The sequence below is a fragment of the Adiantum capillus-veneris genome, chromosome 7 (genome assembly GCF_014529385.1).
Source record: "Adiantum capillus-veneris isolate H3 chromosome 7, ASM1452938v2, whole genome shotgun sequence".
NCBI lineage: Eukaryota > Viridiplantae > Streptophyta > Polypodiopsida > Polypodiales > Pteridaceae > Adiantum > Adiantum capillus-veneris.
This window is the reverse complement of record NC_140937.1, coordinates 3,166,503-3,187,731: the sequence shown is the minus strand read 5'-3', so window position 1 is coordinate 3,187,731 and position 21,229 is coordinate 3,166,503. Positions and strand designations below refer to the sequence as shown.

At 46.8% G+C, this 21,229-nt stretch overlaps 1 protein-coding gene across 1 annotated transcript in view; it reads right to left on the bottom strand.

Moving 5' to 3' along the window:
* Positions 1 to 620: 620 nt before the first annotated feature.
* LOC147453363 (Adaptin family protein) overlaps positions 621 to 21,229 on the bottom strand; it is a 70,355-nt gene continuing 49,746 nt past the window's right edge. Inside the window, exons 11-12 of the mRNA XM_086515553.1 lie at positions 2,309 to 2,452; positions 621 to 2,232 (exon numbers count right to left, since the gene is read on the bottom strand). Coding sequence (XP_086371679.1) covers positions 1,078 to 2,232; positions 2,309 to 2,452 — 1,299 coding nt within the window. The 3' untranslated portion in view covers positions 621 to 1,077. The remainder of the gene's footprint in view (positions 2,233 to 2,308; positions 2,453 to 21,229) is intronic.

Genomic DNA, 21,229 nt, shown 5'->3' with positions numbered 1-21,229 from the left:
GCAGCCAAGCAAAAAAGCAGAAAGATTCATTATTCCTGTTCAACTCGTCGGCTCAATGGTGCTAAGGATAAATATAGCCTGAGCCACGTGTCATATATCTTAAAGCACTTACAGATTCATGCCATGTTCACAATTTACACAAACACGATATCACATTTAAAAAATTTACTTGAAACTAAGAAGACACTTGTCAGTATTACTACATGTTCTGAGCATCCTTGATCTCATATGAAGTACCAATGTTTAAGGAGTGCAAAAGCGCAGAACTCACCAGCATGCAAACAAGCAATGCCTTACAAATCAAAACTCACAGTGCAGACATGTCCCGAGCAGACTTCCAAGCTCTTGCATGAGCAGAGCCCATACTCTTGTTGACGCTCTGCATGAGCTCTCTGTTTAATTGGGCTCTAAGGATAGCCTTCATAGTTTTGATTACAAATCAGTGGTGGTAACATAACTTGTACTGGAAAAGTTCGAATTTTACAATGTGGTTATAACATAAGAGCAATGTTCGTTCACTCCTAACGAAGAGATCTCATCATAGCGAACGCAAAATTGAAATTATATTGCTGGTAAAACTTGGGAACGGCCCTTTGAATGGAAAAATAGACTCACTTAAGGGGATTCAACCATGCTGTGGCTAGCATTAGACCTTAAAAGAATTAAAAAGAGCGTGATAAAGTCCAGCTAGAATCATTAACATTGATAAGCCAAGCTATCAAGAGAGTGGAAGAATAGAGGAGACCAAATCCTGTTCGAAACTACTGTAGAAATACTCGCTTGCTAGTATACACTGATGAGAGCTTCACTCTTGGTCAGGCCTCTGCTCTCTCTCTCTCTCTCTCTCTTCCCCCTTTCTCCCTCTCTCAATACCCTTCGAGGAGAAACAATCAAAAATCTTTTCGTCCCCTTCCCTGCCAGAACATCACCTCTAGTCGTAACACCATACATTTTAGCAGCTCAGTGCTGCCTGTAAGCTACAAGCATTACTCACCCAATCTTCCTGCCCAGTAACATGATGACGAAAAACTGGCCATTATTGTCCTTCAGCTGCACAACTCGTGAAACTTGCAATTCTCATTTCCACAAGTCTTTGAAAAGATCTGGATTGGGGCCAGTTGGAGTGACACCAACTTGCCGAGACCGAGCATGTTTTTGTAACGATGTCTTAAGTGATGGACCTTTCCTAGCTGCTGTTGCGACCTGTCCTTGGATCGTGCTACCTGCATTTGCTTCAAGATTCCCCGAAAGACCTTCAAGAATACTCTCGTCACCAGAAATTCTACTTGGTTTGGTACTGGCCATCAAATCCACCACATTGTCACTACTAGCCATGCCAGTTCCATGTTCTATATTGGACTCATAAAGAGACATCAAATCCACCGTTGAGAGGTTTGTTGTAGAAACAACAGGAACAGGCTGTGTTGGAGCCACAGTGTCAGTCAGATCAAGTAGGCCCTCCAGATCCTTCATTGGATCCCTGGAGCTGATGCTGATAGATGGCTCCTCTTCACCAAAATCCAGCAGATCAGGAGGTGGGGGAGGAGGCGGAGCCTGGATTTTGGAGTCCACTGTTGCTGCAGTCTGGACCCTCTTTGCTGGTGAGTGCTTACTAGCTGTTGCTTGCTTTTGGCTCCTTCCAGATGCTTTTACAGACAAATCTGCTTTGGCCGCCACACCACCAAAAAGAGACGCTGCAAGCTTCTGCTTTTCTGCTGAAACTTCAGGCTGCTTACTTTTGCTACTGACGTACTTGGAATCTTGAGGCACTGGACGCTCTTTACTCCCTATGCTTTTATCCAAATCAGAAGCGACGGAACCATTAGTACTCCTCTCTACTCCCGCAGATGATGATACAGAAGAGCTGCTGCTGTGCGTAGGGCGCCCCCATTTTCTCTGCACCCCTTCTAGTCGTAGATGTGATGCCTCAGGTGTTAAGGCATCCACATCAGGAGGCTGATGGGCTACGTGGGATGACTTGCCACTTCGATCAATTATATAATCCTCACTTTCAAATGTAGTTACAGGAGTAATGGCCATGGTTGGCAGCTGGGGCTTCTCATATGGGTCAAACCGCAGGCTGTGGTTGGAAACAGCAGATTCATCTTGTGGGTTAATCCAGGTTGTTGACACACCCATTTGCAGCCTCTCATTTGCAGGAATGTACTGCTTTGCTCCCTTGGAAAGCATGGATTGGACATAATGGTTCAGAAAAGGAAGACTTCTGTCAACCTGGAAAAAAGATATCATCTTTTACTCCTCTTTCTTAGTTACAACAGAATAAATCCACATGTTATTAATTTTATACCTCGATATCTTCACAGCTTGCATGAAATGGCAAGATAGTACTGACAACATTAGAATCAAAAGCTAGCAGCGCTTGAAGTTCATAGGCACGTTGTTGCAGATCCGTTGAATGTGATGCAGATAGCTCATCAACAAATGCCTGGCACTGGTGAGTCCAAAATATCACTGGCATGCTTAGTATTTTCTTACACAGACATGTTTCAGTACTCTTGATGCACACAACTCATACACTTTGAGAACACCCCTTTTTGAGAAGTTTTTATTGAGACAAAAAATTGCTGCCAAGTGTGTTCACTGAGTAGAAAACAGTTAAAACTTAAAACTTTCACTGCTGAGCCAGACTACAAGATACAACTATAGGTGAAAAAACCCCTCAAGGTCTTCAGGGGAAACATGGCTAAGGGGGCAAACCGAAGAATCGGGACAAGAAAAAGATGTATGTAAATGGAGAACACAGAGAGTCAACAAAACCCAAAACTGCCTATAAACCACTCCCAAGTGATGCAGCACTCCGAGAAAACCACGAGCTGCTGAGTTCCTGACTAGCCAGTGGCCAATCCACCAAATCCTCCACAAACACCAGGAAGTTGTTGTCCTGAAGATCTTGAGGAACGCCCGAGAGAAGAACCTTGCTTGAGTATCTTCAACCACGCAGGACAAAAATTGCAGGAAAAAGCAAGTAGAGACCACCACCTAGGCCCGCCGACCCCAGCCCAATGATACAACCGCCAAAAGCAGACAAGTAGCACAGGCAGCCTTTACAAACAAGCAACAAATGCAGACATCCAAAGACAAAAATCGCAAATAGACGAACAGGCAACCAATCAGCTAAACAAAAAATCCAACGAAAGAAGCGGAGGATTTTGGGGGGGTGGGGTGGGGGGGCATCGGAAGTACCAGGTCAAGCTTGGTAGGACAGATCTTCCGCGGCAACTGCAAAAACTACAGAAGCACCAAAGGAGCCTGACAGGCATGTACGATAGAGGGGGCTCGCCTCGGATAGGCGTTGTCACGTGCACATCTAGCCCTATGTGTACGTGGACAAGCTACTTCATGACTAGGGTTCAGTTCAGTTCAGTCAGCCTAGCTTAGGAAGTGTTATGGCACTTTTGTGAGTCTGTTCGCAGACCGTGCATGTCCAGACACTAGAGTAGATGCATATCCTCTGGTTGCACACAGCATGACCATCAAAACCCATCAGGAGCATTTTTTTTTTTTTCTTTCGAGAAAAAGATCCTTCTATTAGTTAATGAAACTGCCCATAGGGCTACAACCACCTCTTCTAGAGAGGGCTACAACAAGCATGATGGGGAGACTCTCCGATGAAAAACAGTATATGTACAATGAGGCTAAATCAAGAAATGGGATGAGGGAAGAGCAACACAGGTGAACGGTAGTGCCATCTAAGTACACCCTAGGCCATGGTGTAAAAAGGCCCAGGACGCCAAAGTCGAAGGAAGGCCTCTCTGCCCTCCCTCATGCAGTCGGAGCTGCCCTGAAGTCTCTCGAGCTGTCCTCTGAGGGTGTGGATCAGCTCTAACCAAAGATCGCAAACAGTCTCTGCTGGTGGTACAGGGCGAGCCTCAAAGATGCGGAAGCAACGAGCCTGCCAGATGAACCAGAGTGTCAAGCCATTGATGAGCTCCCAGCATTCCTCTCTCTCATTGCACCACTCCTGTGGAGTGAGCTCTATGGCATCCTGCTGGTGGACGATAGCTCAAATTGAAGTGCCGGGCCCATGACAGTGGACCAAGCAGCTGCCCCCCAAGTGTACTGTCGAGCCATGGAAAGAGCAGGCATCAGCCGAAGAACACGAAGCCATACCTGCTCTGCCAAGGGACAATCCCAAAGACAGTGACGCTGACTATCCACAAGATGGTCACAAGCTGCGCATGCGGCCGAGAGACCACTATGCACCAGCCAGCTCCCAACTGCTGTAGCTCTATGTGCGACCAGCCACTGAAACAAAGTGACTCGCCTCGGCTGTCTGGAGTCCCACAACCTCTCCCAAAAAGCTGCCAAGAACTCAGCTGAGAGACCCTCCTCCTACCAATGAGGTGCTGCAGGCAGGGCGAGCCTCTCTTTATGCTGCCAATATGTGACGTCCCAGTCGAACAGTGTATTGAAAGAAAGGGACACCTGGGTGGTCTACAGAAGAGAGGGAATCCCTCCAAAGCCACTCTCCAGGATCCCACTGTACTCGTGCCAGTGGACAGCACTCCCAAGCCCACACTCTCCAGTGTTAAGTCTCAACAGCAGCTGGGTCAAGATCAATGACACGTCCCCCCACAAATGCCCACCACTCGGATCCTCTGAAAATAGCACTCTGCCACCTGCGGGACCTCTACTGCAACTCGCTGTAAGTGTCCCTCACCCTGTAACTCGAAAAACAGGGAGGAAACAGTCTTTGAGCAAGCCCGAACTGAAATAAGAACCTCCAGTCGTGTGAAGGTTCCCATCCATCTGGGCGCTGCTGACTCGAGAGGTGTGAGCCACTCAGCTGGAACTGCCTCTGAGATGTTCTGGCACATGCTTTGCACCCCTCTCATGCCCTGAAGCCAGAAGCCCTGCTGCTCCTCTGACAAGCCTAAAAACTGTAACCAATCACCTAGAGAGCGTGCTGGACCCGCCGCCATGGGACCCCAAGAAACATGAGGCCGACTACCAACCAAGTGGCCTCTTTGAGTGCTAACCATAGGGTTCCAAACAAGGGGTTGTCACACGCGCTCCTCCGTGCAAGTAGGTCAAGGTGGAAAGGTATGGAGTGTACGGTACGTAATCAGTACATAAGGTACGTACTTCTGTACGGATCGGCCTTTAAGGTACGTGACCAGTACGTAACATTTCTAACAACAAAAAGAATAGTGACTTTAGCCTTTTTCAGCCTATACATACTAGGAACTACATAGAGTCTAGACATAGATACTACTTCAAACATCCATTAGATATTGCTTCAATGCCCATTAGATACTGCTTCAAATGTTATCCGTACTTAACTCTTAGAAAAAGACAGAAAAATGTTATCCGTCTTTTTGCTTCAAATGTTATCCGCAAAAAGATTTATCTGCTTCAAATGTTATCCGTACTTAACTCTACCATCAAAAAGACAGAAAAATGGGAATACACTATATGATACAATAAACTTTAGTCCATTGCCCAATGACAAGATGCCCCTAAAAAAACAAAAAAACAAAAAAAAAATAAATTTGTGAAAGTGAAAAAAAAACAAAAAACGTACACTACCTATCCATACGTACGGAACCGTACCGTACGGCTCTACCGTACTGTACGGATCAGTACATACGTACGGATGTAACCTTGAGGTAGGTTGCCGCTGCTCCAAGCCTCGCCGCATGTGCTCCCAAGATCGAAGCAAACCCACAACGAAGCGGTCCTCCGGTCTCCTGCTCATACCAACTCTGCGCATCTTTGTGAAGATCCATCTGGTCGAAGGTTGCCATGGGCCTCCTGCCTGAGGCACCCTAGCACGAAGCCGCTGTAGCAAGAACTCCTTCCAGGGCTCCTCACCTGGAAGAAGTCCTCGGACGATGAACTTCCCAAGAAGGGCTCTGCTCTGTTGTGTTGGGTCACTGATCCCAAGCCCTCCCTGTGAACAAGGAAGAGTGATAACCTGCCAAGCCACTTTGGCCCGGGCTGTCCGAGTGTCACGCCCTGACCAAAGGAAGTTCCTGATCAACCTCTCCACCTGACTGATACAAGAACTCGAGAATATCCAGCAAGAAGTGATGTACCACAAAGTAGCCAGCAACACCTGGTTGGCCACTACCACTTTGCCAGCCAAAGAAAGTCCTGCAGAGCTCCAATGTAACAACTTCCTCTTGATAGACAGGAGGAGGGGAGCAAATAGACAGTAGGATGCCGCTGCTCCAGGCCTCGCCGCAGGTGCTCCCAAGATCGAAGCAAACCCACAACGAAGTGGTCCTCCACTCTCCTGCTCAGACCAACTCTGCGCATCTCTGTGAAGATCCATCTGGTCGAAGGTTGCCATGGGCCTCCTGCCTGAGGCACCCTAGCACAAAGCCGATGTAGCAAGAACTCCTAGGGCTCCTCACCTGGAAGAAGTCCTTTGGCGATGAACTTCCCAAGAAGGGCTCTGCTCTACTGTGCTGGGTCGATGATCCCAAGCCCTCCCTGTGAACAAGGAAGAGTGATGACCTGCCAAGCCACTTTGGCTCGGGCTGTCTGAGTGTCACGCCCTGACCAAAGGAAGTTCTTGCTCAGTCTCTCCACCTGGCTGATACAAGAACTCGAGAATATCCAGCAAGAAGTGATGTACCACATAGTAGCCAACAACACCTGGTTGGCCACTACCACTCTGCCAGCCAAAGAAAGTCGTGCAGAGCTCCAATGTAACAACTTCCTCCTGATAGACACGAGGAGAGGAGCAATCTGCTGCTCGGGAGACAAGTCCAAACCAGCCTGACAACCCAAGTATCGAACTGCAGTCCTTGGGGGGATCCACCTGAAACCCTCACCTGGCATCCAATCGAGTACAAGAGCACTACCAACCGAGAAAGCCATTGTCTTCCTCTAGTTGATCAGTGCGCCAGATGCACAACAGAAGGTCTCAAGAGCTTGCTCATAGCTGTGGAGTTTGCCATCCAAGTACAATGCTCAGTCGTCAGCAAACTCAACGTCCAGGAGCTCATCTCCCCGAATAGGGAGTGCTAAGCCTCGTAGACCAACCTGCTACGACACCAAAAACCTGCTCATCGCCTAAGCATAGAACAGAAAGAGGAAAGGGGCAAGAGGGCAGCCCTGTCTGACCGAACGTGTGAGCACGAAATGATCACCTCTACCTCCTGACAAAAGTACCTGACTGTGTGCCCGTCTGTACAAAGCTGACACCCCTCTGATCCAAGCATCTGAGAAGCCCATCCTGCGCAGAGTGCCCTCCAGAAAATCCCAGTCAACTCTGCCGTAGGCCTTTTCAAAATCGAGAAGAAGAATCACCAGATCCTCACCACGGAGCCGCGCTAGGGTAGAAGCCTCCCAAAAAGTTAAGATGTTGTCTAGGGTACTGCGCTCCTTGACAAAACCTGTCTAAGTCCCATGTATAAGACTCTCTAGAAGTGGCTGGATCCTCAAACTCAGAGCCTTGGCGAGAATTTTGTAGGCAGAGTTGAGGATGGTGATGGGGCGCCACTGTCGAATCTCATCCAAGGAGCCACCCTCCTTGGGAATGACGTAGATGAGACCCTCACTCATGCTGTCAGGCATCTCTCCTGTCTGCAAGATGTACTGAAAAGCACTACAGAGATCTGGGCCAAGCAGGTCCCCAAGAAAAAACTCGGGGTCAAGTCATCCTCACCTGGACAGCTACCGTGGGGAAGTGCACTAAGAGCCGTGTGCAACTCCTCAAGCTGAAGTGGCAGCTCAAGCCTCTGATGCATCTCCTCAATCACAAGGCAAGGCATCTGTGCCCACACCTGCTTCCTGCATGCATCCTGACGCTCTGACTGAGGCTCTACAAACAGTAACTCACGGTAAAAGTCGGTAGCAACTGCACGCATGTCCTCTGGCTCAGAAGCAACTGACCCGTCGGGCCTCCTCAACTGACTGACCTTGGCATGCGTATGTCGAGGTCCCACTGCCTCGAAGAAAGCACCAGTCACTCTGTCACCCACCTGTGTCCACTGAGATGCCTATCAATAGAAAGTAAACTCATGGCGCCTCTCCTCTATGCTAACAAGCTCCTGGCGAGCCTGCTGTAACTGCTCCTCCAACCAAGGACTGTCTGGATGTTGCTCCTACATTCTCTGCAAGGAAGCAACGCCCCGTCTGAGGCGCTGCTCCTCCTCTCGCGCTGCAGCCAGGCGAGCCAACGACTCCTGGAGAAAGAAACGACTAAGCTGAGCTAGTCCTGAGGCCACTCTGTCAGCAAGAGAATCCTGCATGTCCAAGCTCTCTGTCCAGAGAGCCTCTACTCGCTCTCTGAGTACAGAGTCCAGCAAGACCCTCTAAGGGATGCGGAGCATCGTGCTCCCCCTCCTCTGTCTATCTGCCACTGTGAGGATCATTGGTGCATGGTCCGAGAAGGAAGTCCCTGCCAAAATGCCAACTGTCCCACCCAAGTCACAGAAATGGTCACTAGTGTAGAAGCGGTCTATCCGCGATAGATTCACTTCTCCCACTCTGCAGTCCGAACGAGAGAAGGCCAGGCTGTCAGGGGGCCTCACAAAGCTAGAGTGTTTCCACACATCCGAAACCCTCAAAGTCATACAAAACCTCTCCCAAGTTGCAAGCTCAACTCCATGCACAGTAGCATGGCTGCCACCAATCCTGTCAGAAGGGGTCCTCTAACATGTTGAAGTCACCCCCTATGCACCATTGCCCTGCTTGCGACAGAGACTCAACAATCTGTGAATAAAACTCTGCTCGTGCACTTGCCACATTGGACGCATATATGTTCAGGAAGCCCACAAGGAAACCATGAACCTGCATAGTGATCCATTGAGCCCTGCCTGGTACAATAATCCCTTTGCCAACAATGGTCTGCTGCAAAGAATCCGCAACAGTCATACATACCCCACCATGGATGCCTCCAGGTCCAAAAGCAGCTGACCAAAAAGTATCATATCATCCACGCAAGAGCTGGCCACAACGTATAATGCGGCTCTCACATAGATGATGCTCCTGCAGCATAAGGAGATCCATCTTGCCTCCCACAAGGCAGCGCTGAAGCTCCTGACGCAGTCGGCCCCTCTGACGCTGAAATTGGCGCCCATCTAGACCCTGCACGTTCCATGAGACAATCCTCATAGGGAAGAGAACAGATGCTGCCGCAGCAGCTAAACGTGCTATCTTCGAGGCTGGCTTGGATGGGGAGTAATCCGCATCCGAGCGTCCTCTAGATAGGCGTGACTACAAAGAGTGACTGGTCCAAGCCCAAGTAGACCGAGCCGTACGTAAAGCAACCTCCTCTTTCTAGGAGTCCTCATGAATGTGTACATAGCATAGCGATGTCAAGTGACACATCCAACCCTATGTGTCCGTGGACAAGCTACAGCACGACAAGGGTTCAGTCAGTCCAGTTAGTTTAGATTAGAAGTGATCTGGCACTTTTGTGAGTCTATTCGTAGACAGTGCATGCCCAGTCACTTAGTGTAGATGCATATCCTCTGGTTGCACACAGCATGATCATAAGCATTCCCATCAGAATCCATCACATTCCATCAGGGGAATTTTCCAATACATTTAGCCTATTTTACCTATTTTTGACATTTTTCACTTATTATTTTTAAGTGACTTTTGTTGGAAAGTAGGTAGCGCAATTTTGCTAAGTTTGTATATAAGCAAACCTAGACTAGCACTAAATGGCAAAAGAGGCAACAGGAGCCATGCTCAGCAGGCAACTTCTCAACAAGACCCCTTGGTGGATTTCCTCCAAGCAAGAAGAACCATCAGACCCTTGCCCTAGCGTTTTCTCATGAAGGAGATCCTCGCCAGAACCAAGCTCAGACCTAGTGTTTTCTCATCAGCAGATCATCGCCAGAAGACCAGCAAGCTAGCGCTTTTGGATTCACATCAGCTAGCGTTTTTGCAACAATTAGTCACCGCAGCAAAGCTGCGAAACACCAGCGTTCCCCGCCTTGCCATCGCCAGCAAAACTCCCCATGACTAGCGTTTTTCGTCATAGCAGATTCAGCCCTAAAGCGTAGCAGATTCAGCCCGGAAAGACCATCAGTTTTCAGCCTAAAGAAACCTCAGTTTTCAGGCCTAAACCTGCAGATTTTCAGTGACAAAGACCCACAGAAACAGCCCCCCAAATAAGCGTTTTTGGATTGTAGCAGATTTCAGCCCATAGCGTTTTTGGACAGCAGATACAAGATTGCAGATTTCAGCCCTTAGGTCGGTCTCGTCGTCATCGTCGACATACTAGACTTGCATCAGTCTCATGCATCACCATTGTACCAGATTGTGCAATCATCAGTAGACCACTCTCGCCGACGAGAGTGGGGCCTTCGGAGGAGGGTTTTACAACGTCTCGAGTGTCGTATCTCTCTTCTCTCTCTATCTCTCAATCTCATACACTTGCACGCACAGTGTCCATTCACTTTGTTTGTGATCATAGCATTCTCTCATTAAGAACGGAAGGCCCTACCTTCCATAAGAACAAAAGGAACCTTGAGCACAGTTCGGAGCACTCATCTTGAGCAAAGCGCAAACATTCATTCCGCTGCACCTAACAGGCGAGCACTGCGTATCAGCAAAAAAGTGAACCACAATGTGTCTACATCCTGCTGCATCTGGAGGGGTCACCGCAAACTTGATCAATGGCCACAAAGTCTACAGCATGTCTATAACTTCTAGGTCTCCCATGTGGTGAGAGAACTCTAGGGCCTGTGTATGCAACCACTCCAGCACAGAGTCGAGAGTCCACTCAGTTTGGCCCCTGCCACAAAGGGGAAGAGAGAAGCCAACCGTTGAGTCCAAGGCCTCTATCCCTCTATGTCACGTGACACATCCAACCCTATGTGTCCGTGGACAAGCTACAGCATGACAAGGGTTCAGTCAGTCCAGTAAGTCTAGATTAGAAGTGTTATGGCACTTTTGTGAGTCTGTTCGCAGACCGTGCATGTCCATACACTTAGTGTAGATGCATATCCTCTGGTTGCATACAGCGTGATCATAAGCATTCCCATCAGAATCCTTCAGGGGAATTTTCCAGTGCATTTAGCCTATTTTCCCTATTTTTGACATTTTTCACTTATTATTTTTAAGTGACTTTTGTTGGAAAGTAGGTAGGGCAAATTGAGTAAGTTTGTATATAAGCAAACCTAAACTAGCACTAATTGGCAGAAGAGGCAACAGGAGCACCAGTGTTCAACAGGCAACTTCTCAACAAGACGTCATCAAAGAAAACGCCTGTAAAACTTCTATATGAGTGGAAGATTCTATCCATCATTCTGTTGAATGTAGCTGGTGCATTAGTGAGTCCAGAAGGCATCACTAGAAATTCATACAACCCAAAGGTTGTTCTAAATGAAGTCTTATGCACATCCTGAGGAGCTATGCGGATTTGATGATAACCGCTCTTCAAGTCTATACGACTAAAGACACTTGCTCCTTGTAACTTGTCAAGAATGTCGTCAATCCGAGGGATTGGAAACCGATTCTTGATTGTGATCTTGTTTAGAGATCTATAGTCTATGCACATGCGGAATGTGCCATCCTTTTTCTGTACTAGCAAGACAGGTGAACAATATGGAGAAGTACTAGGCCTTATTAAGCCCTTCTCCAAAAGTTCGTTAACCTGCTTGAGAATTTCCTCTTGCTGCATTAGACTAACTCGATAAGGGGGCTGATTTCGAGGAGAACTTCTTGGGATCAAATCAATTGTATGATCCTCAGGTCGCGAAGGTGGGAGTTCATTTGGAAGTTCATCTGCAAAACAATCTTGATAACTTTCTAATAACTTAAGTCTTTTTTGCTCTAAAGAGGAAGAAAGTTGTGAAACAGACACATCTCTCTCTCTTGCAAAAATCAAGTACGTTGAAACACACTTTTTCATTTCTTTCTTGATGGCAATGTGATTGGCGATAGGAATACGCCAATCACCTGCATCTGCAAGTACAAGATACTCCTTTCCTTTATGAGCAAAGGATAAGGTTTTCTGAACATAGTCAAGAATGGGATGCATCTTGTAGTGCCAAGGCATTCCCAAGATAACATCGCATACTTCAAGTGAAGCTAGTAAGAAAGACTCTTGATCTTTGTAGTCGTCGACCTTTAGGTTCAACTTCCCTATGATTGGAGTAGAGTTTGAGTTTTGCCCTTTGAAAGCAGATTGTGCTTGAATAGAAACTCCAAAACGATTGGGCTGCAAGTTCAGGTCATCAGCTAGCTTGGTAGAGATAAAGTTGTCTGTATTGCCAGGGTCAAACAAAATAAGAGCCCATTGGTTGTTGATGCTACCCCATGCTTTAAGAAGAGCTCTTTCTTTTCCATCCTTGGTTGTATTTCCCTGTACATCTGGGACTGCATTGGAAGAGGGTGGTTGTGGAGTTTTGGTAGGACAGTCATCCTTCATATGACCAACTTGTCCACACTTGAAGCATCTTCCTTCACTAATGTAAGTTCGCAACTCAGGAGGAGAGAGATATCTCCCTTTCTTGGGCTGATTTGGCTTTGCTTCTGCTTCGGAGGCGGTTTTTTTCTTCTTTTGAGAAGAAGAAGTAGAGGTAGGCTGCTCATGGAGAGCCTTCTGCTTGGCATGGTGATGCTTTGCTCCATCATTCTGGGAGTACCCTTGTCATGTATTCCATCAGCTATGCGGGCTGATTCCATAAGTATCTGCAAGTTACCCCGAGGGTAAAGCTTCATAGCCTTTTGCAAGGATTCATGCAAACCTGCTTCAAACTTGCGCATCTTTTCCGAATCGTCAATCTTCTTGAATGGAGTGACTTTCAAGAGAACGTCCCAAAACCTATCCACATAGCGTGGAACAGTTTCGTTCTCTGACTATGAAAGTCGATCCCATTCTTTCTTTACCTCTTCCTCATAGTCTGGAGGAAGGAACTGTGCGTAGAACTCCTTTTTGAAAGCAGTCCAATCTTGAGGTTTGCGATCTTCACGATAAGGGTTAACCACCAACTGCTGGCGGTGCCTTTCAGGTACATAATGACATGACGAAGCTTGGATCTTTCTTTAAAATTCCCTTCAACAAATGCAACTTCGAATTGGCGGATGAAAGCCAAAGCTTTGTCATTATCACGCCGTCCATTGTAGGTGTCGAATTTCACATCTTTGTCTCCAGACTTGAATGTTTTCTGCCTGTGGTGCTTCGTCTTATGGTGCTCCTTCTTTCTATGCTTAGACTCCTTATGGACAGGAGTCTTTTCCCTTGAATGCACTTCTTGCTGCGACGGATCGTCAAGAAACATGTCTTCCGAAGCAACGATGTCATCCAGATCCTTCATGAAAGAGAACTGAGGGGAATCAAGGGGATCCTGCTCTTGAACCTTTGGGTTAAACCGCACATGACGTTATGGAGGTTTCCTCTGCCTCTCGTGCATGCGGGAGGTTCCATTCAAAGGATCTTTCCTTGGTTCTGGCGCCTTTGGGTTCTGCGGGATTTCTCCCGACCCCATCGGCATTTTCTCCTTCCCTTTCTCAAGAGTATGGAGAATCTTTTGGACTTCTGGATGGGAGAGCTTTCTGAAACTCTTCCACCTGCTGTTGAAGGAGAGAGAACTCTATCTCGCGTCCTCCCATTTCTGCAGTCTGCCAAGAGTCGTCAATCCCTTAAGGAAGAGAGAGATGACCTTGCTCTGATACCACTGTCACAAAAATACGGAAGCGTAAACTGACTTTTAATTGAACTTCAAATACTCAAGAGAATTTGAGAGAGAGAGAGAGAGAGAGAGAGAAAAAGCTTGACACTTCATTGGGGACCAAAAGATGGGCTGGTCCCCCCCCATAAAGAGAATATCTTTATTACTAAGGGAGAATCTTTACAAGCACATGAACGGGGTGAAAGCCCGTCCTCTATTTTTTTTCTTGGCCTTTTTCTGCTTCTGACTGAGAGAGTAGACGAACTGCTCTCTGACTACTGAGAGGATCTATCCTCTTCTGCGAGATTTTGGGAAGCTTTCGTAGGGGAGAGTCTACCTTCCACAAAACTCATCAGAAGCTCTCACGAATGAGGGTCTATCTTCCGCTAATTGTGCCACTTTGGACGTAATCATTCCTGCAATTAACCAACCACAGAAACATGCAAAACACACACACACACGCTTGCTGTAATTTTCTGCACATAACCAGAAATTGTTACCTGAGCGCGTTCCAATGCCAAAATGGAGGTCCTTTTCGCGATGGAAATGCTCCAAACTTGGTGTATGTGTAGAGTAGGTAGTGGAGAATGAGATTCTAGTAAGACTTTGCTGAAATTCACCCTAATACAAGTGATTAGGGGCTGAAAACAGGGAATTTGCAGCAGCTAGACAAGGGAGAAAGAGAGTTTTCTACTACTTTACGCGATGAAACTTCTCCCAAAGCTGCATGCAACCATGAGAGGCCTTGTTCTAGGTGATGGGTGCTCAGAGCCTCCACATACACCACAAGGTGCTGCTCTCAAGCTTCAATGGAGAGCTTCACTGCGTAGAGGATGGTCAACTTGGGGGAGGGTAGTGCACTGCCAACCTAGCAAGAGGGGGAGAGGCTGCTCTCTTATAGCCTCCCAGAAGAGGGGGCGCTAGCATGAAGAGAGGGAGTGAGAGAGAGAGAGAGAGAGAGAGAGAGAGAGAGAGAGAGAGAGAGAGAGATTGCATGGGAAAGGCCAAGTGGCACACTTACTTTAAAATTTAAAAACCATTCAACTTTTGACTTTGAAAATCCTATGCTAGTTAATGAAATGTGCAATTAAGTGCACAACTGCACACATAGATGCAACAAATGAAAACGTTATCTGCTCCCTAGCGCATTGCCGTACCAGCAATGCTCTTGCATTACCTGTTCGCACTTGTCCGGCCATTCGGTCCAACGCAAATCATTTAAGAATACTTTTAACTAACTTATCCTAAGGCCATAAAATAATCAGGCCTTAGGGTTATTATTCTAAGGACCCCATCTCATTCCTGTGCTTGCACTAGCGCGCGTAATTTTCTGAGCCTAGAATCTGAGGCTACTATCTACCCCTTTATTGAAGACCTGATTTCCCAATCACTAGGGCTTCAGGGTATTTTTCTGCTAGAGTCTCCTTGAGGTGCTCTGGCCCAAACTTGGACGCACCTGAGGCCCCAGAAACTGCTAGATCTATTCTGATGTGCACACAACTAATTAGATAATTCTTTTCTCGTAAATAAATTAATTATTTACAAAGTCTAACATAGTTACATTCCATTCACTTTGTTATTGCCTTCTCTCATTAAGAACGAAAGGCTCTACCTTCCATAAGAACAAAACGGAACCTTGAGCACAGTTCGGAGCACTCAATGTTATGATCATTGCACTCTCTCATTAAGAACGGAAGGCTCTACCTTCCATAAGAACAAAAAGGAACCTTGAGCACAGTTCGGAGCACTATCTTGAGCAAAGTTCAAACATTCATTCCGCTGCACCTAACATTGGTATCAGAGCTTTGGCAATGTTCTGTATCACTCAAGGAAAGAACCAAAGAACCACAGAAAAAAAAAATTGCTTGTTGAGGTCACACAAACCCAAGTTCACTTGGGCGTGTCGATTCCTAATCATGTTTTTGAAGATTGACAGGAAACCCAAGAAAGAAGGGCTTGTCCAGCCTCCCCTTGTGCCTCTTTTCACTCATTGTGAGCGGACAGTGCACTTAACGGCCAGCCAATCGACGTGAGGTGGGAAAAAGCAACCTTGGTGTGAGCGTAAGGCCGCCAAGGGGTGCACCCCAGAAAAGAGCAGAACTCGGGTGAAGAGAAGATCCTTCTCGAACACGAATTGCAAGCAAAAGAAGACCCTCAAGGACCTCAAGAACTCAAGAGCCTCAAGAATCCAAGAACCCAAGACCCTAAGAACCCAAGTTCTTCGTGAACTTAAGAACCAAAGATCATAGTGCATGGTCATTACCCGAAGCGGAATGGATACTTCGCATACAGGTGATGAGCATGAGAGAGGCGACGAAGAATTTTTTCCACCCAGGAGGTTTTTCCGACCCTCCCCCTTCCCCATCTACGCCACGAATTGTACCAACTTCCATGGAGGCGATGGTCAATTCTATGTTGGACATGTGTGTTGTTTACAGTTTAACAAGCTGCTTTCCGTAGAAAAATTTTTGTCTCTCCTCTCTCACGATGTGATATGATTTTGGGCATTCGGTGGTTTCGTGAGCATAACCCTCTCATTGATTGGGCGGAAAATACGTTCACTTTCAATGCCAAAAGTGACTCTCCCATTGTCAGTCGTGGAGAGGAAGTTGTTCATTCTCCCTCTCTCATTGCTAATGTGCAGACGAAGATTGAACGGATTCAGGAGAAGGAGACTCTCTCAGTCTCTTCTTCTCCAAAGCATGACACACAGGATTTTCATGATTATGATAAGCATAATGATTTGAATGACAATGATAAGCATGATGATTTGGATGATAATGATGAGCATTGATGATTTGCATGATCAAGATGTGGTTTCTCACAAGCATGATGAGTTGCATGAAGATGACGTGATTGTTCACAAGGATGATGAGTTAGTTGATGCTTTTTCTAGCGAAGCTAACCTCGTTGCAGATTCGATCAATCACGAAGGGTCGATCTTGGCTCTCGAGCCTAGATCCAAAGAATCCCCTCAGGAAGAACCGATCTTGGCTCTCGAGCCTAGGTCCAACAAACCCTCACAGGAAGTATTATGTGTTCGCATGATTCATACGCACGCATTGTACGAGTGTTTCATTCGTGATCGTTTCCTGTATTTTAGTCAGCGTCTTTATGTGATCCCTTTTCCTAGGCATGACATATTGTACGTTGAGCACGTTTCACTCATGGATGAGCACGGATGTATGCGGATTAATCATGAAAAGCTCAAAAGTATGTATTCAAGGAAGTCACATTCCATGTCTCTTCCTTGGCACGACACAGTTGTAGAAAGAGCACATGAAAGTATGAGCACCAAGCATGGGCATTTGCGTTGTGAATTGCCACAGTTGATTGATTTAGATCAACACGACAAGATTCAATCTCATTGTTTGCGTGTGTGTGATAAACGGTTTGGCACTCCGTCTATTGGTTCATCTACATTGCATGCACAGTCTTTTAGGGAGACAAGAATTTTTCCAGTCACCTTACATGGAATAGGTATGTTCATGCTTTTGTGTTGGAAGTGGTATCAGGAATTTTCAGCCATGGAGATTCTTGAAGAAGGAAGAAGCATGACTCTCGACGAAGTTGAAGCATCGAAGGAGCCTCAGAAGACTTTGTGTCGCTTTCGGCGCGGACCAAAGAAGCAAGCTGGCCTAGTAACTTGTGTGTAGCGGAAAACAGCATGAACATAGTGAGCATTTCATTAGAATAGATTCCTAATGAGATTTATTAGTGCTTGGGTGGAGAAAGCAACAAAAAGCATAACACCTAGTTAGATAGCATAATCAATACTTCAAAAGAGAGAGAAATTAAGCAATTGACAACAGTTGAGGACCGGATTTGCATGAAGCCAATCCCCGCTCAAAAAGGCTATGTAATATGGTTTCTCCTATCAAGAAAGACATTTTACAATACAATTCTTTGTGTTCTTTCAATACTAGCTAGTGCAATGAAGATGGAAACTTCATGCACTAAGCAAAACACTTATCCAACACAACATCAATTCCCTCACGGTCTCAGACCCAAGACCTCACACCCCTTCGAAGATGGTGAGAGCTAGCGGGGTATGAGAGTAGATTGAGAGGAAGGAGGAGTATTCTTACGAGAAAGATGTACATCTCCTCACATAATCACTCAAATTATGAGTAGATTGAGAGGAAGGAGTATTCTTACGAGAAAGATGTACATCTCCTCACATAACCATTGCTTCGCGGTTGTCGGGACATCTTTGCATCCGGATATATGCATCCGGCTCTTTGTTCAGGTCTCATATCTCTTATTCCGAAGGGGGGTGACATCACTCAGCTCCGACAGTGGAGACCTATTACCCTACTCCCTTCGGTCTATAAGATATTAGCGTTACTGATCAGCCATCGCTTGCGGCCGTTCTTACCAGATATTATTCATTCTTCTCAGACAGGCTTCGTTATGGATCGATGCATTCTGGATAATATCTTCACTTTTTATGAGGCAGTAGAGTGGGCAAGATCATCTTCTGAACCTCTCGCTTTTTTCATCCTAGACTTCGAGAAAGCATACGATCGTGTTGACTGGGACTTTCTCGAAGGATCTTTAGCCAGGATGGGTTTCCCTTTGAGATGGATTTCAGGTATTTCCGCTCTCTTCAGAACAGCCAGTAGCGCTATTACTATTGGTGGCCGTGTCAATCGCAGTTTTGAGCTTTCTCGATCTGTCCGTCAGGGATGTCCTTTAGCAGCATATCTGTATCCGTTTGTGGGAGAGACTATGTCTGACTTTCTTCGTGCTCAGAGTCATGCATTTCGGGGATTGACCATGCCAGTACCTACAGCTCCAGACCTTATCGATCAAGAGTTTGTTGATGACACTATGCTCATTGGCTACAGTATGGTATACAGCTTCTTGTTGGATGTTACATTCTGGTGTGATAGCTCAGCTCCGCCGACTAGTAAGGAACTTTTTATGGAGTGGCACAGATGGGACTATTGATACTCGTGCTAGAGTTCGCTGGTCCACGATCATTCGTCCTAGGTCAGAGGGAGGCCTTGGCATCATTGATCCAGAGTTACAGAGCCGTGCACTTCTTACCAAGCTTGTTGTTCGGGGTCTTTTTCCCGGCCAAAAACCTTGGAAGATGCTTCTTCAGGCTGCTCTTTGCACAGTGACTCCACGACTCGGCACTAGAGACGGTCATACTTGGCATTCAAGGTATCGTTTTCTCTTTACGGATGCTCCCTTGTCCACTTCCACCCTCTCACTCTTTCTCCGATCGCTCCTTCAGATTTGGGTTTCCATGAGACGGACTATTGTACGCTCACCTCCCTCATGTCGTGAGGAGATTGAGCGCCAGCCTCTCATTTGGAATGCTACAGTTCTTGATTCTTCGGTTCATCCACCTCGTCAGCTTGGAGAGAGGACTCACATTGATTGGGTTGCTTGGGACTCTGGCCCTGCTGCCTCTATGCGGTTGTTTTATGAGACACGTATACTGGATGCAGATTTTGTGGCAGAACATTATGACATTGGTCGCGGGGTGCCAGACAGACTGCTTGAGATCGATTCTGCCGTTCCTTCACAGTGGGATGCAGTCATGCGCGGCACGGTTCAGATGCCCCCTCATTGTGGCTGGGAAGGCCTTTTTGACCAGAGCACTCTCTTATTAGTTCCTTTGGACACCATGCTATTCACAGTTGATACTGACAACTCTCAGGGGATTCATGCTCGATTGACATACGCTGCCACTTCTCCACTTCTTATCTCCTCCGGCGCCCGATGGGAGGCCATACGAGTAGTTGGCTCACGCGGGAAGCGTCATTGTGTTGACCCCCGTTTTGCTTCCGCTGACGCTGCACTTTGGAGGCTTTGGGTGTGGGAGGACCGTGCCCTATCGCAGCTTTACTGGGACCCAAGAGAGTGGCATTGGCCTCACTCAGATCCCACAGGTGCACCTGTATCCTTCTTTGAGTACATTGTCCGGATTGGAAGATTAGCATTGATGAGACAGCAACCACAGCAGACCACTCGTATGCGTTTCTGGTTACATTCAGGCCTCTCTCATGCCTATCTGCAGCAGTTTTGGTTCGCGATCTGGGATTTACATGTTGCTCGTCGTATTTCCTTTTTCATGTGGATGATTGCTCATGCGGGACTACCAGTTGGGACTTGGCTAGCTACTATGGGTCATGATCCGTTATGTACTCGCTGCCCTTTGTGCCAACTTGAGTCACCTGCTCACTGTCTTTGGTCATGCTCAGCTTCCCATGTAGTGTGGCTTGCAGTTTGCTCTCTACTCAGCAGATCAGGTGTTCAGCATGGATTTCTTACTTGGGGATTTGTCTCATGGTTGATGTCGATGCCCGGCCCGCATCTTTTCTACGAGGGCTCAGCCACAGATCCAGCCTTCATGCTTACCTCCACTGGTTATCGACGAGGGACTTTGGCTATGCTACCACAGATTGCTTGGCAAGGAGATTCGCAGACACGTGATGCAGTTTTCTCGGTCATCACTAGTATTACACTATGGAATATTTGGAGAGCTCGTTGTCTTCACATTCTCAGTGCGGCTCCACAGCTCCTTCAGGATATCCTCACTGCCATTTGGCTAGACACCATTCAAACCCTGATTTGGCAGTGGGATTCGTCCTCCGGTACATCTAGAGCAACCGAGGCTCCTCGATTTGCCTTTCTTCGGCATTGGGCACGATCCCCACTTTTCTTCACACTGACAGGTGGTCAGATTACTTGGCATTATGCCCCTCCTCATTGGTTTCTCCTCCACTCCTCACACTGACCACCATGAGATTGTTCTAGTCGAGTAGTCACTATAGTGGCTCTCCTCCTTTCATTCAGCTTGTACACCCCACGTGATAGGCTACTTTGGCATCCGCTGGGATTATTTTGTACTCAGTAATATACAGCCCTGACATTTTCCCAAAAAAAAAAAAATCACTCAAATTAGCATAGCTTAGCTTAGTAATTAGCATGGTAGAGGAGATGAGCATGCATTGTAGCTTGGCTCTTGGTTGCATTTGCATCAGAAAGCCAAGAGTTGTTGATGTAGGCCTCCCTTCTCACAAGCTTCGAGTAGGTGGTAAGCTTTCCATTAAAGCTTGAGAAGGAGAGAGAGTCTTCTTTGCTTCACACATGAGATTGTGTGAGTGTGTGTGTAATAATGCCTTGCAAAAATCAGCCCCCTCTCTCTCTTGGTCGACCCCCCTTCCCATTTGCTCTTGCTACAGTCCTATTGGACCTCCCCAAGCTAAGCCAATGGGAATTAAGCAGAATAAGTGATAGCCTTCTGACATGTGTCCCCCTTTCCCCTTTTGTGAGAGCTTTAGGTAATTATTTAATTCAACTAAACTCTCATTGGACCCCTTTGCCTCCTCGCCAATAGGAATCAGGCAAACCATTGGGCTGCTGAATGCTCATTGGTCTCCTTGGGAGACTGTCCAATAGTCTTCTAAAGAGCTTAATTCTTATTGGTTCTTTTATTAAGTGTTTTTAAATTAATTAAACTAGATTTACTCTAGCCTAATTCTCATGGGTCCACCTCTAAGGCCATCCAATAGGAATTGGGTACACCTTGTGGGCATCTGGACTAGGGAGTTGACATGTGTCCCTCATTCCTTTTGTGTAAAGGGAGCTTGTGTGTGTGTGTGTGT